Below are 27,355 nucleotides of genomic sequence, written 5' to 3'. Positions count from 1 at the left end.
TTTACTAGCTCAGTTGTAATAGCTGAGAGGGAATTGCATCCTGTAGAGGTAGAGTGTTTGAATTAGCTTGCGAAAGAGCTCAGTGGGCAGCACAGCAGACGTGAGGGGCTAGTTGGTATTGCTTGCCTAGCCCAGAAGACTGGGAGTCAGACCATTTTAGTTGAGAGGCTTTGGATCAGCTCAGCTGCTCATGGAGCGCCTTCTTGCCTGTAGTGACTTTCTCCCATCCAGTCCGGCCAGAATTAATTTGGCATTAGGGCAAGGTTGGGATTTTTCAGCTTAAGAATGCAGTGCCGTAGCTTACTGAATCCATTTACAGACCAGTAAAGGTATGGCATATAAGCACTCTTGTCTGTGACTTACCCATAACATTGCTGTTTATTGAGCTGCCAGCTCCTGTGTATGAGCTATTGAGGCTGTAGCACAGTGTTCGGTAATAGAGCTTTTAATCTTTGTTTGCTTACTTCTTGATTTTGTTCATTTACTTTCTTCTTAATCCTGAAGGCAACAGATCTTTGAAAGTCTCAACACTAGGCTGGTGCATTAAGTTGGTGGCATGGGGAAGCTGATTTGAAGCTGAAGTACTTTATGCCTCGTGAGGGACTTGATGGAGGATTTTTAAAGCTATAGAAGGAAACAGATTTTTACAATTTTAATTTAGGGTATCTAGTACTTCCGTACTTTAATACGTACCCCTAATGTTTTTGAATGATGAATTTACTTGTCTGTTGTACTTAAAATCTGTGTGTCTCAATAAACTAGAACAGGTTTGAGACTACAGTGTGAGTTGAATTGAATTTTTCAATCACGATATTATTAGAAATACTGATTAAAAATGTGTGCATATTATGAATGCTGAATGGACATAAAACTTCTGAACAGACAAACTGTAGCTGAATTTTGTTTAAATTCTTTGAAAATTCATCTAATTTGGAGATTGTCTAATCTGATGGACTGTTGAATTGTCTTGCAGGTGGATTCACCAATGAACTTGAGGAACCCACATGATTTGGTAATACTAATGAGACAAGAAACAACAGTTAACTACCTCAAAGAACTGGAGGTAAAGTTAACATTAAGTATTAATTCATTTCTGAATATCCAGTATCCTACCGCCACCCCCAAACTCTTTATTGACAAACTTTAGAAAGGAAGCAGAAATCATCACAGGAATAATTCTGCTTCAGTGAAAAGATAAAGAATTCTTCACACATCTCCAGATTTTTGTGCCTCAGGTTTGCTTAACTGACTGTCATTATCCTCAGTTGTGTTGTTGCCTGTTGCTATCCATAAAACTGAACATTTTTAAGCAAAGAAAAATCACCGAGATATTTAATTTTGGTGTTGGCTACTACATTTTGTAATTACTCATAGTAATCTTGTTTTAGATTTGTTACATAGTGGTCTTGCTGTTACTTCAGTGTTTCCTGTAGTTGATGAATTTCCCTGTGCTTGCTTCTCTGGGTTTGTCAGGTTGTTTTTTTCGATCACTCCATCTTGGGCATATGAGGGATCGAATGGGTTTTTTTTTTTTTTTTTTTTTTTTTTTTATCAAGCATCTTTATTTTTGAATTAAGGTCTAAAAACACACTTCTGAAAAGAGCTTTAATGAACTTTAAACTGTAGCTGTAATTTAAACTGCAGTTTAACTGTGGTTTGGGCTGGGCAAGCTAACGGCTCACAGACTTGCTTCTGGCCGTGCACTCTTGTGCCAGCTTTGGTATTGTCAGATTAGCTGAATTAGCTAATTGAGAAGTTAGATGAGGACCAGGGTTAGCTTTAGAATGGGAGATGGGATAGGGAGATTTAGGTCTTTCTCATTGAACTATATCCATATTTCTGTGATAATAGACATCTTAGCTATGGATAGAAAATTAATTGCAAGCTCTTCAGAGCATGGACTGTGCGTTTGTAAATGACTAACATACTTTTGCTCCAAATCATTTTATACTACAAATTGTATCTACTATAAGATCTTGTATAAGATGCTATTACTGCATGTATCCCTAGTCTTGTGTAGTAGCATGCTGTAGAATGTATATGACTTAACTTTTTTATTAAAAAAAAAAGAAAAAAAAAAGTTAAAGGGACATATTCTCTTCCTATTTCACACATACAAATACTTCTGATATTTAATGGGTTTTCCATCTGCAGAATTAAATATGACTTACTCTACTGGAGCAGATCACTTGTCCGTTGACTGCTAGTAGTAATCAATATCCATGTGCTTTGTGAGGTGAGGGGTAGCCCATAGTGTATGTCATAAGCTGATTTATGGGAATTATTTTCAGTCTTGATTCTTGCACTGGCCTGCAACCTTGGTTATACTTAGTGTACTAAATGGCTATTCTTTAAACTACCTACAATGAATTTGAACTGGTATTTGCCCTCTTTTTAGGAATATGAGGAGAAATAAGGGCCTATATAAGTAGTATTTTCTCTACTGAAAGTACTTATCTTCCATCTAAATCAAAAAATCTCCTACAAATGTTAGAAAATACAGAGAAATACTCCCAAAGTTTTAACAAGCCTTTTCAGATTTTCGTCAAATTGAGTGTATTTTATAAAGGAAAAAGTTGAATTGTTCAACTCCTAGCAACTGTACAGCTTACTTTTGTCGCTATACATTCTTCTGTTTTTTTGGTTTTATTCCTACAGAAACAGTTAGTTGCTCAAAAGATTCATATAGAGGAAAATGAGGACAGAGACACAGGGCTGGAACAAAGGCATAATAAAGAGGATCCGGACTGCATTAAAGCAAAGGTGCCCTTGGGGGACCTGGATCTATATGATGGTACATACATCACCTTAGAGAGCAAAGATATCCGGTAATGAGACTCTTTATAATTTAAGATTTTTACTGAATGAAAAAAGTCTGCTCAAGCAATTAAGCTAATACTGTCAGGTGATTATTCTTTAGATAACAGCTGTTTTATTGTGGGTCGATGTTGAATGAAATTGAAACAATGTATTTACCACTAATTAAGGAAAAATACGGTATGGAAATATTGCTGGCTGTTAGCTCTACCATGAAACACCCCTGGTCTATTCCCAGACTTCCAAACAGTTCTTCCCATGTAGCTTTCAAGGATATGAGCAGACTTGTGAATTAAACTGAAGTTCATCGTGTGGAAGGGGGTTGGATTTGCTTGAATTTTGAGTTGGTCACTCTGGTGTGTTTTGGGATTTTTTTTGAGATGCACCTCTTGTAGTCGGAGCTGTCTTGATTTAAAGTCTAATGTAAAGTTCAGGTTTTTTGTGAAGATGTCGCTCCTTCTGGTCAATTTTACCTCTTGTGCTTAGCAAGTAAATGATGTACGAACAGTCCTTTGAGCATTGTTTCACTGGTAATTAATCTTTAGGGCTGACTATTTTCTCCTTTCTTCACATAATCAAATCAATACTTGAGGTCAAAAAAGACTAATTTTGGTAGTAGATAGTTTTCAACTATCTTCATTTGGACTTCTCACTAATATTTGGGTTTTTCAACTGAGAAGTCTTTTAATCTGCATGCATTGTCATTCACCTTCTAGATAGACGATTGAACCTACTGGTAGTACACTAAGTTGATGATGATACATTTTCCTGGCTATCCAAAATGTTGATGTCTTCTCTAAGGCAGATTGCTATTTATTTATTTATCATTTACTTTTAGTGATGACATATGGCTACAGCTCAAATCTGGGGAGACATCAGAAATGATCTAATGTCCTCAAAAAGATTTTCTTTTGTAACTGTCAGTCAAACCAGAATGCTGTGTGCCTGTCTACTGCAATAGTGTCTTATGAACATCAGCAGTATTTTAATCTGAATTCTGCCTTGTTATGTTCTCAGCCCTGAAGACTATATAGACACAAAGTCTCCTGTGCCTCCGGATCTGCAGCAGCCAGACTGTACAAAAGTTCTAGATCTTCCATACAGCATTCATGCTTTTCAGCATTTACGGGTAAGCAAGCAAAGGCAAGATGTTTCTTCTTTCCCTATCAGGAAGAGGAAAAGAAAACCTCTTGCTGGCAGTTCTCAGTCAAGGTTGAAAGGTATTGTAATCTTTCAAGATTGTTTCGGACTTGTTTAAAAATATGGTTGTGCCCTGACTAAAGTACCTGCTTGTGGGAGGACAGTTCCATCAGATGCACAGATCCTATTTGTCCTTTCTTATTGTTTGCCTTATTTTAGAGGGCGTTTTAGAAAAACTGAATATTTATTTTCATAACACAGGTTTCATCAGCATAAATGGCAGCTTTCATGGGAAATGCTCATATTTTGTAACTTGTTTCAGTTCAAATTTGGAGAATGCTGTACAAGGTCGTTAAGCTGCATGAAAATTCATGATCAAAAAATTGTTTACAGGCTGGTCAGTAGCTCATAGCACATTTGACACTCTCTTTGGTATCTAAATACCAGGTTCTAACCTGTAAGATAAAGTAGGTGTTCTTTACCAATACAAACTTCACCTACTCTAGCACAGATACATCAAAAGTTTGGTGCGAAAATTGTCTTCCTCAAGAATATTATATGGGCAAATTTTCCAATGTAAGCCTGGCATTAATACTTATCTCTTAGTATTTATTTTATTACAAGCCTTTAACAATCCTTACTTTTAGATGGAAAAAAACATTTTAATGAGCAAAAAATAGAGCAAAGCCTTTTGGCTGTGTTCCTGGGTCTGAATTTGGCTTTAAAAATAATTCCTTTTTTTTTGGGGGGGAGGGAGAAGGAAGAGAGGGAATAAAAGATGCAGGGGTACTTTCATAGTGTCCAGCCTGGCTAATAGGAGTCCAATGCTTCAGTCCTTTTCATTGAAATCGATAGCTGCCAAACATTCAGTGCTACCAGTAATCAGTACTTAATCTATAGCACTCATAAACACAGGATGTTTTTGGAGGTATTGACATTAATGAATGCTTATAGTGTTTGCCTAGACAGAACTTGTAAATACTTATTTTTCATTTGTCAAAGATGACATTATCTTGTCAAGTCCTAAGATCTTGATAGGAAAGGATGATAGGAATGTAAAATAATCATACTGCAGATTTTCTTGGAAGTCATTTTCTTTTGCGCATTACTTCTGTAGTTTTAGTAAAAGTATCAGCAAATCTGTTTGATTTTTATTTTAGGGAGTTCAAGAAAGAATTAATCTTTCAGCACCCTTGTTACCTAAAGAAGATCCAATCTTCACATACTTATCCCGGAGGCTGGGAAGAAGTATAGAGGAAATAGGTCACCGTATCTATGACGGGCTAATGAAGGTATGAAGCTGTAAACTTACTGTACACTGAAGAAGAATGCTAGAAAGATCTCACAACATTAGATGTTCCTGGTACATGCAGTCAGATCCAGTACTAGTTCTGCATGTATATTTTGTTTTAAATTCTGATTACAAAAGGCAGAGTTTCAAATAATGTTTTCTATTAGGCAGGCAGACGTATGAGAAGCCATCAGCAAAACTAGTAGATGGTTATTTAATGTCATCTTCAATAGCTCATGTATTTATGTGATTTGGCAAGCTACATTCATTGCTCTTTCAAGGTAATAAAAGGTTTTAAACAGAAGTGCAAGTATTTAAAGAGCAAAGAAGAAACAGTAGTACCAAAATGTATATTTTTAAGTGCCTTTATGCAAAATCTGTAAACTCACATTTAACTTCCAAACTAAGCTGCAGATACTTAAACTTCTGTCATTTCTCATTTCATCTCATTTTGAATTTGCACCCATATGAAAGGCAGAAATAAAGTTTGTTTTCTCCTTGATGCATTTATATGTTGATCTGTTCTTTCTGAACATTCACAGCTACTGCCAAATGGCAGCTCTCTGGAAGAGGAGGGTAGCTTGGAGCAAATTCAGTGCTCGGTTTACCTCCGATTGTAATTAAAGCCCTGATCAGCCCTTTAGTTCGTGTCTTAGTTGTTACTATAGTTTGTGTTTGTTTGCTGCAGAACTCTTCTTCCTGGGTACTCTATAATATGGCTTCTTTTTACTGGCGAATAAAGAATGAACCATATCAAGTAGTAGAATGTGCCATGCGTGCCCTTCACTTCTCTTCCAGGTGAGAATTGCTGAGGTTTTGTTTTTTAAAACTAAGTTAAGAAATAATTCCTGTTATTTGTTCTTCCTCTTTATGTGCTGTACCAGGCAGTAGCACTTTCAGGAATTACTTGAGTATTTTTAAGAATTTCATTAATTACATTAAAACTTTTTGGGGAATGGCCCATGAACCTGAAAGTAACAAGAGAATAATGGCCTAATCCTATTCCTTATTAGGGACCTTTGTAAAGGGGCTCCACTTACTGTGTTACTTTCCTGCAGAATATGCTGGAAAATGTTGGTACCTTTAGCTACAAATATCAAACAGATGAGCTATGTAGGTTTTGTAACAGCCTTAAGAGTGACAATGGCAGTAGCAGGTTCATTGCAGCTTTTGGGAGTCATTGACTGCTGTTGTTGATGGGAGTTCAGCTATCTAAGCTAAAGCTCTTAGCTTAATATAAACTAGTACAGTTCTATTCTGTTGGAAAAGTTGTGGAGAGACTCCCTAAGACCGGTGGTCAGAAATGTAGATCCTGCTACTTTTAACATGCTGGTACTAAAGGGAAAAAGATAGACTCAAAGTTGCTGTGAAAATCAGTTTTGAAAAGACACTTGCGTTTCAGAAGAATGTAACTTAGAATTAAGCTGTCAGCAGTATGAGAAAGTAGATCGATTTATAAGAGTTGAAATGTTAATTTAGCTGTTTTCAGCTGTAAATAATATGCATTTAGTGCTATGTGTAATTAATCATAATGTTCCTATTGCATTTGGTCCAGTACAGTCAGCACCAAAGAAACATCATCTGTGCCACGGTGGAGTAATTGCATCATGATGGTTTTCTTTAAAAGCTATAAATTCAGTTTAATTTTTACCTTCTCAAGCACAAATGGAAATTAGCTGTATGCGGCTGAAGTACAAGGGCTCTTTTCACAACTGTACGTAAATACAATTCGCCTGACTACTGCAAGAATCTAAACACTACTTGTTATGGCTAATGATTTAGCTTTCAAACCAAGTCATCCCAGAAAAATGGCCTTGTAGTTGAGATCTAGTATAAGAGATGTAGCTTTGTCTTCCAATTCATAAAGATGGATTCTGTGATTTGAAAGCATTTATTCTTTTGCTTATCCATGAATAAAATAGGAATAAAACTTACTTTGTTATTTTATTATCCAGTCACTGTTATGAGGAAAGTAACATTTGCATGACAACTATGTAGCGGATTCTGTAAGGCATCTAGGTAGTTTCTGTTGTTGTGTAGCTTGAAATAGCCTTAGTTCAGTGAATAAAAGTGAAAAACACCTGTACAGTAGTGCGGAAGATAGATATGTATATTCAAAGTAGGGAAAATGCCTTTTCATTTTTTGGGAGAGCAAAGTGTCAGGAGAATCAATGCTTAAAAATATTAGTTTCCCTTTGACCCTCAGTTTTGAGAGGGTGAGGTTTGACAAACTACTTGGCTGCTACTCTCAGCATTTGCTGTCTGGCTAGAATGTGCTATAATGTGTGAAGTCAATATAATTTAGACGTATTTTTTTTTAATTTCAAATTACATATTTGGTATATGAATATAGAGTGTGTCCTTATGTGTGATGCTTGCACAGTCAGACCTTCTTTTAATGTCTTTTTCTTTTTTTTTTTCCTATCCTTTTGTTTTTCTTTTAGGCAGAATAAAGATATTGCATTGGTAAATTTGGCAAATATTCTACACCGTGCACACTTCTCTGCAGATGCTGCAATTGTGGTCCATGCAGCTCTGGAATACAGCGACTTCTTTACCAGCTATTACACTTTGGGGAATATATATGCGGTAAATACTTTTATTTTCCACAACTTGTATAAAAATGAATAATTTTTAATTGTTCTGGCTAAACTTGTAATGCTTTTCTCTTTTATAGTGGATCTTGTGTTCTACATACATTTTATGCTTAATGTTTAAGATTCTGTCATGATGTTTTCATCCAAAAAGTTGGTCTTTTAGCAAGCAGAAACACTTTGAAATAAATCCCAGAGAAGTTCTTCCACAGCCTCTCCCTTAGCAGATATAGTGGCCTGAATTTTAGAAAAGACAGGGTGCTTCTCGTAACAAATTAAAATTTTAGTTAGTAATTTAAAGAAGAAAATTATAAATTTTGCAGCTAATTTTCTGTTTCCTTTTTTTAATCATTCTTCAGATGCTTGGGGAATACAACCACTCAGTCCTGTGTTACGATCATGCTTTACAGGCCAAACCAGGGTTTGAGCAAGCTATAAAAAGGAAGCATGCTGTACTATGTCAGCAAAAGCTTGAGCAAAAACTGGAGGCTCAGCATAGGTAAGTGAAGAAGTACCCCAGTGAAAATATATATGATCTCTTTTTTTTTTCAGTAACTGCTTACATTTCTAATAAAATAATGAAGTGTAACTTTATATTTCTTTGTACAATAAAATTATTCATAAGCATACTGTAAGCAATCTAGAAAAAATTAAAATTAAATTGTAATAGTGATAGTAAAAATTATAGGAAAAAGTATTATTTTTAAAAATACTCAGTTAACTTTTTCTACTATCCCACTTTCAAGATCACTGCAACGAACATTAAATGAATTGAAGGAATATCAGAAGCAGCATGATCATTATCTTAGACAACAAGATGTCTTAGACAAGTATAAGCTCATCCAGGAGGAGCAAATCTTGAGGAACATCATTCATGAGACACAAATGGCAAAAGAAGCTCAATTAGGTACAACTTTTTTGAGTTCATGCTCAATTATGGATTGAAGAATTGCACATATTTGAATTAATGTAAGGAAGTAACAACTTGATGTAATACAATGACCCTGAATGACATTTTCATTTTGCTTGTTAAAACACGATTGTAATATGTTCTTGAACAAATATTTTTGATTCCTTCAAAAATGGATTTTACTCTATGCTCATATAAAAAAAAAATCAAATTTTGGCTTTTTTTTTTTCTTTCCTGTGTGCTACTCTTGTTTCCTCTGAAACCTCACTTATATCATAGAAAGAAATGTTTTGTGCTCTGCAGGGAATCATCAGATTTGTAGACTAGGCAACCAGCAACATAGTTTGCACTGCCAGTGGGACCAGCCTGTTCGATATCACCGTGGGGACATTTTTGAAAATGTGGAATATGTTCAGGTTTGTCTGTGAATTAATGTCATTGCTTTAAGTCACATTCTGTCTGTCTCATTTAGCAAAACACTTCATCCTTTTTGAAGCTTGAAAAAGGAGGTGTATTTGGGATGTGGTAATGACAATGAGAAATGGTATAGTTCTTTTATCAGAGTTTAAGGTACCTAATACTAGTTTGTCACTTTTTGGTTGCAATACAAGCTGAGATCCACTGTGGAGGATGGAAATTTGAGTGTTACTGTGTAAGGCTTTGGTGGGTTTGGGTTTTTTGCTTGTATGTTTTCTGTGTGTGTGCTGTGGGTGGTGGTGTGGTTTTTGGGGTGTTTTTTTAAGTTTTGTTTGTTTGAACCGAGAAACTTTATTCTTTCCAGTTCTTAGGTTACTATGGGATACCAACTACTTCCATATTGTGTCCTCTGGCTTTTCAATCTGTGTAGAACAGCCCAATGCCTCTTTCTATGAAATATAAGAATCAAGTGACTTGAGGAATACTGCCTTCTCTAACATGAGTAAACTAAATTTCAGGCATGAAATGCTCTAGGAGCATAACATGTTCAACTTTCAAATTTAGTTTACTTCAAAGATGGCAACGAAAAAGCATTAGGTGGCTAATGTTCTTGAAGAAGCAAAGGATTTCTAAGAAGTCGCTTTCTTTTTTAATATGTGATATCTGCAGTGAAAGAACATTCCAATATAATAGTGCAAAGAATATTTAAATTAATGTAGTATTAATCACTTCCCATTTCTACAGCCTTAAAATGGATTGTAATTTCTTTTGTTTATCATACTGTCACATGACTCAAGCTCTACAACATCTGCACACTACTCCCAATTTAAAATCTTATTTGCAGTAGTACACTTAATCTCTTTTTTCCTATCAGGAGCACAAAACTGCAAAAAGCAATTTGCAGAGCTTATTGCTGACAAATTGAGTGCTTTAGCAACCTTAAAATAAGTGCATCAAGAAAATCTGATACAATGATACTAAAAAATCTCAGAAAATAATCTGTATGCTAACGTTGAAAATCCAAAGTTAACGCCAGCTGAACAACATCACTGCTGTGTTAGAACTGTTGGTAAAGAATACGGTTTGATTTATTTTGTAGTATAGAAAATGTTCTGGAGTTTTTATTAACTAGTTCAAGAAAGCGGGAGTAACTATTTTTAAGTATGCTTTGGTTTTTTGAGTTCTTTTTCCTTGTATGTTCTTCTTGTTGTATTAACCAAAATTCAGATTATCAAGATAATTTTACAAACCATAAGTGTTGGTAAATTTAACTTGATCTAGAGGTATGTTGTCTAGAAACATGTATTTTCTTTGGATCTATTGGAAATGTTTGTATGATACCTTTTAGCTTTTTTTTGCTAATTTACACTTACATTTTCATTGACTTATTTACAACACAGTTGTTACCTTTACCTGCTGTGAGTGGACCAAGAGCAAGAGACTTAAATTTCCTTTTTTTTCCTGCTACCTGTATTTCAGCTCCTCAGTGAAACTTAACTACATAAATGGTGGGGGAAAAATAACACACAGAAATTCAGTGTATGATCTCTTTTCCTTATGAAATATTCTTATTATGATTATCCTTTATTTCCAGTTTGGTGAAGATTCTTCAACTTCTAGAATGACATCTGTGAATTTGGATCTTCACGCAAACCAAAGTGACCACAGCCAATCCTTGCAGTCTTCCCCTGTCGCTCGTTCTGTTTTTTCAGTTTGGAGTGTAGAGTCCGATAGAGTGAGTGGACGGGATAAGCTTTCCTCTTTCAAAGAAGAATTATAAAAGTGTGCTTGTTGTGCTTGTTTGTGTAAAACTTCTTAGCATTTGGTAGTCCAGTGTTGATCTGTTGACAGCACTGAAGAATCTAGTGTTCTAAATTTCTTCAACATGCAAGTTCCTGTGCAGTTTCTCCCTACCAATTTCCCATTATTTTGAACTCTACTACAGTGCAGATGGGGTTGTTCTTCTTCAACTACTCTTGGAAATGTCTGCAAATAAAGAAGTATAGCAGAGTAAAGGTAGAAAATTGAACTGCTGTTGTTCCAGAAAAGATGGAAAATAATTGTTTTAAAGATCCTGCTCCTCTTTTCTTCAGATTATTCCTAATATTCTTGTTAGCTTCATAATTAGAAGATTAAAAATGATGAAAGTAATCAAAAATAATTCCTTTTCCCTGTAGGATAAACAGGATATTCTTTGGCCTAAACGATCAGAGTGTATGAATTCTTTCCCCAAAATTCCTGATCCAGAAGAACTGCCAACATATTTCCTGCCCCCAGAAAATAGGGGATTCAGGCAAGTGGTGATTTTTAAAAATCTGATATTTGTACATTTTGACACCAGTAGTGTAGCTACTGTCAAACTAGTCTCTTAATTATGCAAGATGAGCATTTTCTTTCTGGAGAGGATAGATGCCATTAGTAGTCAACAGCATAGATATGTTCAGTTTCTCTGGCAGTTTAATGGAAGAAATGGTTTTCTTTAGTGTTGTGTTTGCTACAGCTGGGACAACCAGGAGTCCCAGTTCCATGACAATTGTTCCCTGTTTATAGTACAAGGTGAATACATGAAACATCTACAGTATTACTAAAACATAAAATTAAAAAAATTACGGGTAAGCTTGAACATGTTCTAGAACATCTTTAAAAAAAAAAGATGAGTTGACCTATAGATAGAAAAATAAGGTAAGAATCAGTTTAATAAAAATAAGTAACTGTTACAGGCTGTGTATATTCCTCTTAAGTCTAGTTATGTTAACAGAAAATTGTGATGAGCAGAAAATACTGAAGAAGGGTTAGAACTGGAAAGCATTGGCTCAGTACTTCTGGACTGAAGTAGAAAACCAGCTTAGTTGTAGAATAGTCAACAGTATTTGTTATTACATAGGATGAGATAAATGTTTGCTGCGGTAGCCACCTTACATAGGTCAAGGTAATTTCATAATATATTAAGATAATTTTATTTCATAATAATTTTATTCACTTAACACTGTAATAGTGATAATAATAATAATAAAAAAACCCACTACTTCTGGCCAATATAACTCTAGTAATGAACATGTGCTAAAGCAAAAGTTCTCATCGGTGCATGTCCTGAAACTTCCTTTGAAAAAACAGCTTTCAACTTGAATAGGATTTTCTTCCCAAATAATTTGGCTACTTATGTTCCTAAAATAAAATTTTAGTTTAGAGCACTTGCTCTTTTTGCAGTTTTTTCACTTATCCATTTAATCCTAAATGTTATTAGCATAATATAAGAACCTGCTGTGTCTTGTCTCTGTTGAATTGACCTTTATTTATAGAGGTTGTGTGCTTAAGAATGGGAAGTAAATGTGTTTTGAGGGAAGAGTGGTCTTTGAACTTCCTTGGTTTCTAGCTTATGTCTCATGGTAGTCCACAGTGTGAGACTTATCAATTGCTATGTAGCTGATTCTTATGTTTAAATATTAGTGATATGCAACATGTGATACTGGTTTCTCTTGGTTCTCCTTACTGCTAGAGTCCACTCAGTCCTGAGTATCCCAGGAGAAGCTGTTGTGCCTGGAGAAACCCAGCCACCAGACTGTTCCTCCATTACTGATGCTCGTAACAATGAATCTCTATACCTACTGGTCAAAGAACTTGACAGTAATCTAGATTTCAAATTTAAGATGCCAGATGATCAAGCAAGACAAGTAAGTGACACTTTCTCCTTGGTTCTCTTCTGTTTTAAATTCTCCTTTTTTACTGCCATGTAAGTCTTGCTCTGGACTTGAAAAATACTGATATCTAAAAGATGAATTGGTATCACAGGCCAATCAGTGCTTTGAAAGAAGAGAAGCAAATGCTTTATAACACCACTGAAGAAAGGGAGAGCTTATCACCCAGAATAAAACTAGTATCTGATCTCTCTTAAATGCTGATGAAAAGCACACAGAGATTTAAGTTACTATGAGAATTTCTTCTTCAACATCTAACAATCATTTGACACAATACATCTTGGGGTTTCCAGTAACTATGGTATTCTATAAGGCTGGTAACTTTAGGCTGAAATTAGTTCTTCATGTTGCTTTCTGTAAATTGGCTACTTTAATAGTTACCCGTTTGCTTCATTTGTTTAGAACAAGCTTTTTAGGTTTTTCTGCCAAAGGGAAGACTTGGTGAAATGAGACTTCATTGACTCATACAGGCATATGCTGTAAAATTTTTTTTTTTCTTTGTTTTCCAGATCTTGCATTCTCGTATCAACAATCAAACTATTACACAAGAGGAGATAGGAGCATTTCTCAGTCATGCCATCAGAAAGGTATGTCAGAAATTGTAGCATGAGGTTAAATGAAGAATTTGATTTGAAACTGGTTTCTACACTTCTGAAGAAATCAGTCAGTGGTGTATAAGACATAAGCTTACTTGGCAGTTGTGACTGAGGTGAAACTAACTTGATAATCTAGGTTAACCAAAAAGCTCAAACTTAGAGCAAACTCCTTTTCAGTTAGCACAGGATAAACCAAACAGCCCTGTAGTTATTTGTTACTCCTGTGACTGCAGGACATTGCGAGCAGCAATGTATTAGCTAATCCTGGCAGATGTTTGCTTAACTGACTAAAATAGCTTGGAACTACTTCAGTGTTGTGTGTATTAATTTTCTTCCATCTTTTATCTTGCCCTGTATGTCTTTTTTTTTTGCTCTACCTAAACCCTCCTCCACTCTCCCAAAAAAGGGAGGGGAAAAAAGGAAAAAAGAAACTCAACCCTCTGCCAGTCTTCTCTGTCAGGATAATTAGTACTCTTGGGGCAAAGAGCATACATCTCTATAACACCCTGCAAAATGCCACCTCCATCTTGCGTGGGGCCTCGCAGCATCAGCACAAGACAAATGACAGGAACCGTTGAGATAGAGGTTGACTGGTTTTGATGTGTCAAGCTGATATTTCTCAAATTAACTCTCTTGTACAACTTGTGTCAAGGCAGTGTATGTATGTATTGTTTTAGTCTAAAAACAGTACCATTTACTATGTGCATCTGTCTTACCCAGAAGAAGAAAAATTAATAGTAGGAGTTAATTCCTGTTATTATGCTGTTCAGAACAATCCTATAGATATCTAATGTACTGTTGCAGTGCACAGGTATTTTAACTGTAGTATTCTTTTGCCTTCACGCTAAAAGTTTTGACTTTTTGGTCACTTAGATGCTGGGGTAAGAATACCACTCTGTTATGCCTGTTGTGCAAATTATGAATTTTCTAGAGCAAGAGTGCCACAGTTAGCATTTTTGTCTTGGAAAAGATAAAGTATTAATAGTTTGCCAAGGATTTAGTTTAAGAATACTTTGAGACCTGTGTGTGGAGAGCAATTCGGTGAGGAATTTAGTATGGATAACATGCGAGTAATATTACATATGTGCATTGCAAATCTGAGGTGTTAAGTATTCTTACAATTATAGATTGTTACGTAAGGTACTCAAAACAAAAAGCTAGTATAGCTTAATGATATCTTCCAGTGCATCTTGAAGTACAGGTAAAACTATTGCATGTAAGGTTGACTTTAAAATACTGAAGAAAGTCATTGTACCTATTAGCTTTTTCAACAGCATTGAAGTTAGGAATATTCAAAGTGTATATTCCTGTTTCTTGCATTTTTTTTCCCTTGTGCCCTCATTTGTTGCTTGTTGTTTTATGTTCTTTAAACAGCATCCAGCACATATTACATAGTGTCATCTATACATAAGATAAATAACTAGATAACTAAATTTAAGAAAAAAGTAATTCTGAAACCTTAAGTTGACAGGGAATCTTGATGTTGGCTATAGGACCTAGAAGCATATCTAACTACTACTTAAAAACTGGCTTACCTTCAAATTGGCAACATTTTTTTTACACAGATCTATATTGATATGCTTTTAAGCTTGAAGTGACTAGCAGATGTTGCTTCCCAAAGCCAGCCAACAATTATCACTTGTGTATTTTAAGGGATTTGTGGTCATGATAAAAGGCAGTCATGAGTAACGGAGTGAGCAGCAACTCCTACTAAATTACAGATCAGATAGTAAGTTGCATTAATTTGAATTTCACCCAGGTAGGATAAATGAAGCGAGCTACTAGTGGTCAAAGATAATTTATGTCTAGTATGCAGATGCACAGTGTTCATGTCTTCCTGAGACACCTCTTTCTGTGTGTTCATCCTTTTCCCCAACTCTCCTATAGCCAGAAGATCCACTATGGCTTGTGCTTAATGAAGCTGGACTGTACTGGCGTGCAGTTGGAAATAGCTCCTTTGCTATCGCTTGTTTGAAAAAAGCATTTAATTTGGCCCCACATGAATATCAGGATATCCCTCTAGTCAATCTTGCTAACCTCTTGATTCATTATGGTCTTCATTTGGATGCCAGCAGACTCCTGCTAAAGGCTTTGGCTATCAATACCTCTGAGGTAAGAAGCTGGTTTTGTCTTTGTTCAGTAGTGAATGTCCTTTCCTTTAATTCGTTAGTTGCTATTGCATGTTACATGGTTGTGTGTGCAGTTCAGCTTACAGTTTGTGATTTGGAATGGATGGTAATTTTCACTTAAATTCTGGAGCTAATTGAGCAATGCTGAATATTGAGGAAAACTTCTGGAACATAAGGGCTTCCAAAATAGATAGAGTTCTGCCTCGCAAACCTAGTATATCAACAAGTGGCTTCAAGGACTCCAAATCTGATACTGTGGTAGTAGTGTAGATCCATGGTGCTGTCAGCGTTGTCTGGCTTTTTAAAACTTTTTTTTGAGCTGCACATGTCACTGAAGTCTCTGGCTTCATAGGCATCATTTTAGCCGCTTGGATTGTTTCTGTACTGTTTTCTTTGTCCCTAGATTTCATCTACGTATCCAAAAGAACTGTCTTCTAGATGTATTGGTGAATTTATTTCCAACCGTGGGTTCAAAACTCTTTTTTTACTTGAATGACAAAAATAGGCTGCCATCTGCAGAATGTTTATATCTCATATAGAAAGTAATTCTATAAGCTATAGAAATTATGGGACTGGGCAAAACAGTTGTGAAGAGGAGAGGAAGGGCAGAATAAAATAAGAGGGAACCTGAAGTTGGCTGGGAGTACAGATACCACAGACAGCCATACCACAGCGCCCTTTCTTTGGCAAGTAATTTTGGTCTTTCATGAGAGAGACTTCAGAAAGTTTAATTGAAGTGACTTTTTGTCTGTGCTTGTACCTCTGTGGTTAAATAAACAGAGGGCTTAAAACAGCGAGACCACCAATGATCTAGTAGTAAAACAAGAAAAAAAAAAAAAAACACAGAATTAGCTTCTTGAAATTTAACATTCAGGAACAATTTTGTGATTGTTGGAAAGGAATCTAGCCAGTTTGGGTTGCAGATACAGAAAGGACCTATAAGAAGAACTGTTCTTATATGATGTGCCTTAAGAAGAAAACTTGAAAGTACATGGTTTGGAGGCTTCCTTGGGATTCTTAGGACCAAACTGCATGAGTGGGATTTTTCTTTAAAAGTATTGACAAATACTTGTTACAATAATGGCTGCTCCCATTTTGTCCAGGCATTCCCAATCCCACAATACCTGTTGTATCAGAAAGTCCAGCAGGAGAATTTGTGCTTAAACCAGATTTCCTGTAATGCGATATAATGGAAAGTAAATACAAATCAGGCAGAATTACAACTACAGATAATGAATTATGTGCTATAATAGCAAAAACTGAAAAAAGAAAAAAGAAAAGAAATAATACTAAATGTAGGATCAGAAGAAGGAAATAAAACTTGCTGATCAAAGTGAAATGTAATATCAGACTGAATTCAGCAGCCTTACAAACAAGAAATCACCAATTGGTAAATTTTTTGGCATAATCCAGTTGCTCTACTTGCACCTTTTCCTCAATGATGTTTAATACAGGCTAAGATCAGTCTGAAAAGTCTTAAGCTATTCATTCATCTCCAGACTTTGAGATGATGAACATAAATTTTTTTTCAGTGGAAAAACAGCTGCTGAGTTACATTTATCAATCGTCACTGTTCTAGCATTATATTGTTAATTATATTGTTCTTCGCTGCTGTGCTGTAAACATTATGTTCATGATGAAGATTAAATACATATTTATAACCCATTTCAGTGCATATTTATATAAGCAGTGTTTTTCATCTTAGTTGGATTCCTAAACACAACCCTTATGTAAATACAGCTCTCCTTTAGCATCAGAGCATCAAGCTGTTAGTCCTCCATTCAAGGAACAGGTAGGCCATATTAAAAAAGCTTTCTAAATTCCTTCCAGTCAGTTCTGCGAGTATGTGAGTTGGCAGATTTTTTTCCATTTCAGTTTCAGCCTGTGAACGTACTTGTGCTGAGAAGTGTTGCTTTTTCTCTTCGTAGCCTCTGACTTTTTTGAGCCTAGGAAATGCATATCTGGCTCTGAACAACATTAGTGGAGCCCTGCAGGCCTTCAGACGTGCACTGGATTTGACTACAAAGTGTTCGGAGTGCGAAAGCAGCCTGAAGTTGATCCGTTGTTTGCAGTTTTACCCTTTTCTGTACAACATCACCTCTTCTGTATGCAGTGGTAAGCAACAGCTGAAAGATGGACCTCAAGTGAAATAATGTCCCTTGGCCTTCGATATTGCACTTGAAATTTGTGATTACTGTGCTCTTTTTCTAAGAATCCTACCTTTTGCTTTATAGTGCTTTCTCCTCATAAAGACCAAGGTTGAGGCAATTTTCCTTCTAAGGGGGAAGTTTTGGTCCATTAAAAAGTGCTTGAGAACAACATCTTAAATGATTGGAGGGCTGCCACAGAGTGCAGCTTGCTTTCTGAATGTGTCCGTAATACCTTAACGGCCTCAACCATATCTTTTACTGGTAAATGAGGAGTGATGGATTTGGTATTTATGGAAGTGCATGGCTGCTATTGCTAGGCTACTCAACAAACAGCCCCTGTATACTCACCTTCAGATTTCAGAAACTGACACATTTGCTTTCTGAAAGCTGAAGAATTCGGTGAAGATTGGCTGTAGTTTTCATTCTTATATTTTCAGTACTGTGGAGGTCCCCTTTTTTTTTTTTTTGGATGTGTGTGTGTGTGCTCAGTCTTTATGGAATAGACTATATTGTGTCAATATTGTTTATTTGGGGTGTCTGTGGTCATTACTCCTAGCTCTCTAAAATTCTATAAGGAAAATTACTTTGCTCTCATCCTTTCCCAGCTCAAATATTTAAAACTATTTAGGATATAATGTTTTGTAGCAGTTGGTGGCTACTTGAATAAAAAAACAATCAGGTTTTTGAGACAATTTTTTTCTGTTCCCCTGGACCCTACTGAATACTTCAGCTATCCTGTCTGTACTTCTGTATCGCTAATATGCTGCACCTGAGCAATCTTGAAGAACTTTTATGAATATATTTGGTAGTCCTTTTTGTATCAAACTGTCACCAAGGGGTATTTCTATTTAATTTTTGTTTTATTTTTAAATGAAAACCTCACATGAGAAGTGCTTTTAATTTTTAGTATTACAAGGACTTTCTCGGAAGGATTTTTTGAATTCTATTTCCAGTGGAAAAACCACCTCTTTAATCTTCTGTCTCGAATTACGCATCTTAAGTGTAGACCAGAGGCCACTGTCTCTTGATATATTGCAGGTGTCACACTAGTGTAGGCAACATTTCATGATTGTGCCATTAGAATAATAAGATTTGCCAAGTCCTTATGCATTTTTGCTCTTGTTAACAGCACGTCAGTTGTGCAGAGGAATGAAAGGCACACTGGTACGTTTCATTGAAACTTTTAATACAAGACTGCCCTTTTCTTAAACATCCCAACAGATACCCCAAGAAGGAGTGGTGCTTCAACATTTCATTGCAAGGGATTTTTTTTGCTGTACTGGAGAAAAATTTCAGTGCTTAGTTTTTACTAAGATCATCTTTTAAAATCACAAGGTTAAAATTTTTCCAGTCAAACATTAGTGATAGCAACTGTATTTTGAAATGAGGCAGAAAGAATAATTTAAAAGTATATTCACAGACTGAGATGTTAATAATGTCTGTATTTCAACCATGAAGCAATCTCTTGCATTCTTCTTTTGTGTGTGTGTGTGTGTGTGTGTGTGTGTGTGTGTGCGCGCGCTGTTTTTTGGGGTTTTTTTAATTGTTTTTTCTCTCCTCAAATTCATCATAATATTTAAAATCATATTGCTGTAGTTTGGTGGCTGATTCTAGGCTGCAGTTTGCACTGATTCTTGATCTTGAATTTTAATTTTAAGGACTGTTACTGTTATTACATGTGCTATTTTGGAAGTTTGTGATTATTCAGTGTGAGGAGTAATCCCTGTCAAAAGTGCATATGGAAAGTGTGATCTTTCCCTTTTTGCTAGCTTGTTGCAGGTTAAAGTGAGCATGAATATATTCAGCTGGGGTTTGGGGGGTTTTTGTTTTTTTAGGAATCTGTAAAGCCTATAATCTGAAGAGCTGAGTCATAGTGTGTTATTTTGCTCATTAAATATCGGAACTCCAATATATTTAGGTATTTTACCATATATATGTTGCTTTTTTCTAAGACTCTGTCTTGATATTCTTCTCTTTTCCATTTCTATCTATAAAACCCTTTAGGTTGTCCTTTGTTTGAGTGCAAGAAACCTGAAAGTGTGAGCCTGGTGTAAATGTTATTTGTACTTTCTTCTTCAGAGTGCAAAATAAACATTCTGGTTGATTCAACTCTGATGATTTGTGCTTTAAATCAAAGTTCAGAGCCCAAAAATGGAAAAGCAGACTTACTTATCTTATTTTCATAAGTTTGGAGGAAATAATTTCTCCACTGTAAACTTTGGCTAGCTCAGGAGGAAACTGCATAAGCTATCTGAAAGCAAGGTTGAATCTCCAAGAATAAACTGTTTTAAGAATGTGTACCTGAAACTCAGTTTGCTCTTAAAAGTATTCTGTTGTGCATCTTTCAGTTCAAAATAAACAATTGAAAAGTGATTATAAATTTAAATTTGGACCTTACACACTTACTTCAAAGCCTTTGCCAAGGATATTATTGGTATATATAATTATTTAACTGCTATGTAGAACAAAAGAAACGTAGACTTTATTTAGATGCTAATATTTGCCATTGCCTGTTGACCGTATAGCATTTGTCACAATATTATAATATCATGTAGACTTACAAAATTTGTTTAAAAAAAACGTAATCGCTGCTCATTAGCTCCATGTCAAACTGAAATACACATTTTTATGACAGCATCCAAACGGAACAATACTTCCATACACCGTTCTGAATCAGAGTTTAGAGCTAATGCAACACATTTGGAAATACGTGGATCAAATGTGTGCTTGACCATTCCAGTATCACAGGATTATTTCTTCAGGAGGTCCTTTCACAGCCTTTCAAAATGTGTGTTGCTGCCTGTGACGTTTGATACCAAGCTTACTTAGTTCTCTTGCTGTTATGCACCCTGATAGCACATCATAATTACTGCAGATTTGTCAGAACTAAGAAATAGCGATCTAGTAGTACCTGATGTGCTGAGAAATCGACCTAGAAGTTGGAAATTCAGATCTGGTCTCTCATTTAATGGCTTTCCGAAAGCAGCAGTAGTGGGGCTGCCTGTGCTTTGGCTTGTGTGTGCGTGTGGTGTTTGTCTCTCTGCTCTGCCTGTCACTTCCTGTCTTGTGAACTGACCTAACTCGCAGGGTGGTTGAACATCCTTGTTTTGGTACCAGGATTCATTAGCAGGATGGAGCAAATGGGCAGCGCTGTTCCTACACTAGCATGGTGTACTGAATGGGATGTGGGATCAAATATTTGAATTTATAATCTGACTCTTTATTACAATGTGCATATCATGCACATTTCAAGTAGGTGAAACATGAATTTTCTGAAGATCATCGAGATATTCACTGTTAGTACAGGATTTTTGAAGCACACTACACTAATGCTAACTTGCTGGATGCTTGCTTATAGCTCCTATGCTGCTGCCTGGTCCTTCTTTTCTAGGTGCCTCTGTTTCAGATAAAGATTTATATTTTAAACCCAAATTTGAAATACATATCAAATATTCACACACATTAAAAGAGTAATTAGAAATCTCAGGCTTGTGCTTTATTATTTAACTTCTATTGATGAATAGTCGGCTCCTGCTTTAAGGTGTACAGAAAAGTTTTCATTTTTTCCTTGTAAAAGAATTTCTAAACCTGCAAAAAGTTTTGGTGTTGCTTGGGGTGTGTGTGTAGGGGGGGGTGTATTTGTTTTTACCTGGGAGGTAGAAGATTTACTTGTTTTACCTGGAAGGTGAAAAAACTATTAAATAAGACTACAATACATGAAATGCATTTTAGGCAACTGCAGGAATTCAATCAATTGTAGTTTATATGGCTACAACAGCAATCATGCTGTAGTACTAGGTATGCATCTGTGCCTTGCACCAACAGACAGTAAGTCCCTTATTTCCAAAACACTGGGAAAACAATCAGAAGACTTTGCTTTTGTGGGAAAAGCCTGTGTTGATCCTTCCAGAGGTGAGTTGACAATAGGGATAAATACGTTACTATTGATCATTTGGCTGTAATGAGTTTCTGAAGCATGTTAAGTAGCAGAAAGTGTGTGTTGCCTGACAGATATCGGAGAAGCCATATCTGATGCACAAGTAATAGGAGCAAAGAGACCTTATATAAGAGGGTTAAAATTATTATCACCTCTGAGATGCGGAAATGAAATACTTTGGCTTTATGCTGCACATCAAGCCAGCAGAGAAAGCCAGCAGAATTTTCATCTAATATTGAAATGATACCGTACCAGGTTTTATACAGTACATTTTTATGACATAATCATCAGTGGCGTTTATCATGTAGTTCTGGCACTTTTTTTGGCTGACCTGAACATTCGAATGTTGTGAAGCATTCTTTGCCATTTAAAGAAAAAATTGCAGTATAGTAGACACGTTTTCAGTGATTGCTGATCAGCTGACTGCTGGAATGTGCCAGTTTGTTAACTGCTGTTGCATAGGACCTTTCCTTATCTCTGTGTAAACAAAATTGCTGCTTGGGCATGCGAAACTCACTGTGCCCAGAATATTTTTCTCCAGCTGTAAGCATCTTCCTCTAAGTAGTAGTTCCAATTCTTTTGGAATTCATGCCCTTTGTATTCTTGTGAACAAGATCAAAATCCAAAATGACAAGCTTCAATTAATTGATGATATTCAAAACATGAAGCATACAGTGTTTTAAGCTTTGAGCGTTTTTTGTCTCGCTGTCTTTTGTTACTTGGCAGAGTAGTGCTTTTACAGAAAAATTTGTGCTGCTCTGTTGCAAGTAGAAGTAGTGTGAGTACATTATGAATGTATGTTTATAACACCAATCTCTGAACACTTTTATGTGGTGAGTATGCATGTTTGCAAAAGCAGTGTGTATTTCCTTACATTGTGGCTTTGTTCTGTGATACGTATATATACAGCGATAGTTTAATAATTGACTTTAAGAATGCTTTTAGTGCCCTCTTGTGGTACAAATACCATATACCATATGAAATCAAGTCTTAGTTTATTTCCTCTACTTCCTCTTAAAATAAAACATGGGTGAAAGGTGTATGATCTCTGAGGTGACTACAGTTTCTTTTGACATCCTCCATCACTTAACTTTCTGTAAAGTCAGTAAGCTTAGACTTTTAAGAAAATTGACCTGAAAAGGAGAGATTGACCTGAAAGGAGAATCTATGCTTGAAACTCTGATAGTAAGCTTAAGGACAGATTAAATGAATTGCTTAAATCAACATCACAGTTAAACTTCTAATGCTTAACTTAATAGCTGTAATTTCTCCTGGTTGCATAAAGCTAACCAAAAGCACTACATACACCAAAACAAACATGTTTTCTTTACAATGTGTGTTAAAACATAGAGATTGGAAATACTTGGTCTTGTTTCACTTACTCAGTGATCCCTGCAGGCTCTGACTGATTGCACAGTCTCTGGTAAGAGGCTGCTAAGTGTTCTTTCCATTTGCTATAGCATGGGATCCTTCCAGGCACTTTTATCATACTAACATTTTAGTTTCCTCCTTCTCAAGGTGCTGTATCTTGTTCCTCCAAGGAATGCTCATCATTTACAGTGTTAATAGGTGGAAGGAGGGATGTTTACTCTTGAATGGAGGCTGTTGAGCTAACTCAGAGTTTAATCTTGTTTTAGTTGGTGCAAAAAGCCAGAATCTGTATCAGTTGCATGTGATTCTGAACTGAATAGCACTACCTTTAAAATGACTTGAAAAGCAAATAAAGGGAGGAAAAAGTTTAAAGACAGAATTCTAGAGCACTCATGAGGCTTGCTTAGATTATCAGGAATGTTAGCACTGTTATTTATCTGTGAGTGTGTTCATGAAAGGGATTAGATTGTGACAATTCATTTTAGTTTTCTCTTTGCTTTGCCTTACAGGAAAGCATTGTTTCTGCCAGAAACTGCTGCAAATGATTCTTCATAGTATATTAGCTGGAGCATTCAGTTACTTCAAGGATACACATGCTTGTGTAACAGGAGGATCATGAGGGTTACAGTGGGAGAGAAAAGGTTTTCTTTCAGAATCAAACTTTCAAAAGCTGATCCCTCCAGTTATTAGATGCATTAACATTCTTCTGAAATATTTTTGGTGCTTTTTGTGATAGGAAGGTAGAAAAGATGAGACACTTACTGTCTTCATCTCTTTTTAGGAGGCTGTTTTCACCAGTGGTGATTTTGGGCGTGAAGTTGCTAGAATTTCATCCTGAATCCAAATAGTGTGTGCTGCTTAGAGCTGAAACTTTTCGAAAAGGCTCAAATACTGCATAAGTTCAATAGCCTTTTTCCAGGAAATGATAATTTCTCAACTGCATCCCCAGGAAGATGGAATTGCATGAACAACAACATAGTAAATTTGCACAGACAAAATTGGTGACTTAATGAAAGTGTATCTGGAAGAGAAGGAACATGTGGCTCCCATGAATGGGAGAACAGGTGATGCATAGTTAATGTCATTAACAACTTGCCAAGATCTCGAAAGCTATATTCACCTAGCTTAAATTTGAGAACTTGTAAAGTGATGATGTATATCCTCATCCTATAGTGAGTCATGCTGAGATTGTTTCAAATCAGCATGCAGTGCCATGTGCTCAGATTGAAATGAGCACTGCATGCTGAACCATGGACCGCCAGACACTTAACTACCCCTGATCTGTCTGCTTTGATTTGTTTTCCCTTTTAAGGTTGGCTGCCTGGTTCATGTGAGATTCTGTTGTGTTCTGTTCTGAGTGTCCTCAAAGCTTTAAATCTATCATACTTTCTGGCTACTAGCTGCTGATCTAGGACAATTTGAAGTTTCCATAGAATGCTCCTTGAACCTAGCAGTTTTGGGGAAACAGAAGCTTCTTCCCAAAATTCCTAGTCTTTCTGCAGGTACAATTTTATAGCTATGCAGTATTATAGCAATAGGAGGAAAATGTTTTCCTTTTGAATCTAAAGTAGGGTGATTGGCATTATTCTTGTCAATTTTTGATTTCTGCAATAGTTCCTTTCTTAGACTCTAGAGAAGAATAATCCAATTTCTGCTTATTGCTCATCACTCCCTCAAAACCAAGATTACTTTTCTCAATTTTTCTCTAACAGCGGTGACTCTGCTTCTTCATGGACTTGTGTTTGTGTCAGATAAAATGCTAAGCATATAAAAGCTGTCATAGTCTAATATGGGACATTCCTGCCTGACTAGTTAAAACATTGTTTTGCTGCTTGAATATGTCAGTGTCTGATCTGCTTTGATCTTCAGTTAGGAAGAAGACTATACAGATATCTATCCCAAACAAAACTGTAAAGTATTATGGATCAGATATGACTATAAATCTGTTCTAATTGAGCAGTGTAACCTAGCAAAGAGAAGTGCTATAGACAGGTAAGTATAAATACAGGCTGTCAAAAACATGTTCTTAAAATAAAAAATGTATGAAATCAGGTCACTTAATACTGCTTCAATTCCATTGTATATACAAACCTTACAGGCAGGGTGATATTCAAAGATGCACATGTACAGACATTACTTGGCATCACAGTGCCATACTGTATGTTGAGAGAAGTAAAAGGCTACCAGCAACTAATCATGGGATTAGTTAATTATTTTAAGGCTCAATTACGTGATACCCTTTCTCATGGAAGGGTTATGCTTGTACTTAATTGCTTTTAAACTTTAGTGTGTAGGCATCATAGAATTCAACAGGCAGGATTGCAAGATATTTACTGCTTAGCTTAAGAAGAGGTATGAGGCTCGTGATGAAGGAAGGTTAGAAGGAGAGCAGAACAAATGCTGGGCGCTGTCTTCATTTATGGTAGTGATCATTAAATTAAGAAATTCCATGGTTTAATCAGAAACAGATTTCAAAAGTGTACTGCATAAAGTCGGGGAACCCAGTATTAGCCATAAGATATTCATAGCATGTATTTCACCTTATTGCTTTTCACTAAGAACAGTATGTTTTTTGTAGAGCTATATTTTCATGCTTTTGAGTGTGCAAAGTGTAAAATAAACTTAGATACTGTTTCTGGAGTATAGTGCTGTCATGCAGTTCCAGCAGGTGTAGCTTATGGCATTTCCAGAACGTATCTTATGATAACTGTTTAGTCTTAACTGGTTTGCAGTTTTTGCTGTGAAAGCTCACTCGTATTTGGGGGGGGGGGGCTTTTTGAAGTGTAAATATGTATTTTTCTGTGATTGAAAACAAAGGAAAATAGTAATAAAAGGACTGCATGAATTTGAGAGTAAAATCTTAATAGAACCACAGTAATTTATAATGTAGGTGAACAGAGCAACAATAGCTGCTAAAGATAAGTTTCTCTTCTAGTTGCTGCTAATCCTATTGCTTTTAAACTCATATTAAAATAACTAACTTGATTTTTATTTTCCCTACCAAGTGTGTGTCTCATTCTAAAGAATGTTATTTTTTTTTTTTTTGCCACTAAATATTTGTTCATATGTGATTGGAATAACATGGTTGCTGTGGATAGTTCACAAGATCAAGATCTTAAGAAAATAAATCATCATACCTGCCTTCAAACATCAAGGCAATTTGGACATGCAGTGTGTAATCACCAGAGTTAATGTTGCCATGAAAGGTATCAAAGCTCATGTTTTATATGTTGTTTGAGGGGCAGTCCTTCAGATAGCAATTCCCTGTAACACTAGCCTGGCCTGGTGATCTGATACTAAAGTGAAGTCACCATGGTGCAGAAAGCAAGACAGTTCTTCTGGTGTTACTTTGGCCCAAAATCTAGTTTCTGGGATTTCTGCCAGAACCATTTTATGTGACTAAAAGTACTGGTAAGTTCATTAATTCCTAATTATTTTTTTAAGTTCTTTGAAATTACACTGTTTGTGATGTGAAGCGCTGAACAGAACTTGTCTTATAAAAGTGGTAGGTGACAGTATGTTGCATTTCGGTTTAATTTCTATAATGGATATACTTTTGCCTGTAACTTTGCCTGTTTTGGGGTGCCTGTCACCCAAGTGGTAAATGTCCCCAAAGCTTTCCTATGATCCAAGAAGTTTGAGTCATTACTTATGTTCATGTGCAAAGTGGTAATATTCCACCTCCTTTAGTCTTCAGAGCCTTGTGCATGTCTGTCTCTATGTAAGCGGTGGCTAGTGAAGATGAAAAGATGACCGTTTATTGGTATGCTGCTCCTGAAATTTCCACAGATGAGACTAGCCACGTGCATACAGGCAGTAAAACTATTTCAGTTGAGCTCTGTGATATGTCATTCTTGCTATAAAAGAACTGCCTTTACTAAATTTTATTGTGAGGAATATTGATTTTGAGAATGTACCCCCAAAAAAGAAAAAAATATATTAACACTTAGCTGCTTGGTTTCAGCTTGTTCTGTACTCTGACAATTCAGGTATTAGACTGACTTCCAATTCCAGTAGATAGAGCTCTGTGCACACTGTGTAAGCATCAGGACACACCATTTAAGTGACACTTGTTTCCATATAATTTGCATTTTACATATGCAATTTAGAGTCATTGACTAGAGCAAAACTCCTAGTAATTGATAAGAGATAATCCAGCTCTGCTTATTCTAAGTGATGAGAAAAAATAAGAGCTTACAATTTTAAATAACTTTTATTTTGAAGCATTTTTCTGCCACTGTAACTTCTAAATGTATAACTCTAAAAATTAAGGAAATGAGTGTGTCTCATTTTATGAAGTTAAGAGCC

At 36.0% G+C, this 27,355-nt stretch overlaps 1 protein-coding gene across 1 annotated transcript in view; it reads left to right on the top strand.

Moving 5' to 3' along the window:
- TTC17 (tetratricopeptide repeat domain 17) overlaps positions 1 to 27,355 on the top strand; it is a 57,193-nt gene that overhangs the window by 12,749 nt on the left and 17,089 nt on the right. The window contains 15 exon segments of the mRNA XM_062577299.1: positions 974 to 1,063; positions 2,659 to 2,828; positions 3,835 to 3,946; positions 5,118 to 5,249; positions 5,937 to 6,046; positions 7,693 to 7,837; positions 8,202 to 8,341; positions 8,589 to 8,749; positions 9,056 to 9,168; positions 10,764 to 10,904; positions 11,347 to 11,462; positions 12,666 to 12,840; positions 13,374 to 13,451; positions 15,348 to 15,572; positions 17,518 to 17,704. Of these exon segments, the coding sequence (XP_062433283.1) occupies positions 974 to 1,063; positions 2,659 to 2,828; positions 3,835 to 3,946; positions 5,118 to 5,249; positions 5,937 to 6,046; positions 7,693 to 7,837; positions 8,202 to 8,341; positions 8,589 to 8,749; positions 9,056 to 9,168; positions 10,764 to 10,904; positions 11,347 to 11,462; positions 12,666 to 12,840; positions 13,374 to 13,451; positions 15,348 to 15,572; positions 17,518 to 17,704 (2,095 nt within the window).

The sequence above is a fragment of the Rhea pennata genome, chromosome 5 (genome assembly GCF_028389875.1).
Source record: "Rhea pennata isolate bPtePen1 chromosome 5, bPtePen1.pri, whole genome shotgun sequence".
Classification (NCBI taxonomy): Eukaryota; Metazoa; Chordata; class Aves; order Rheiformes; family Rheidae; genus Rhea; species Rhea pennata.
The sequence above is the reverse complement of the archived record's forward strand: the minus strand, read 5'-3'. Positions and strand labels throughout refer to the sequence as shown.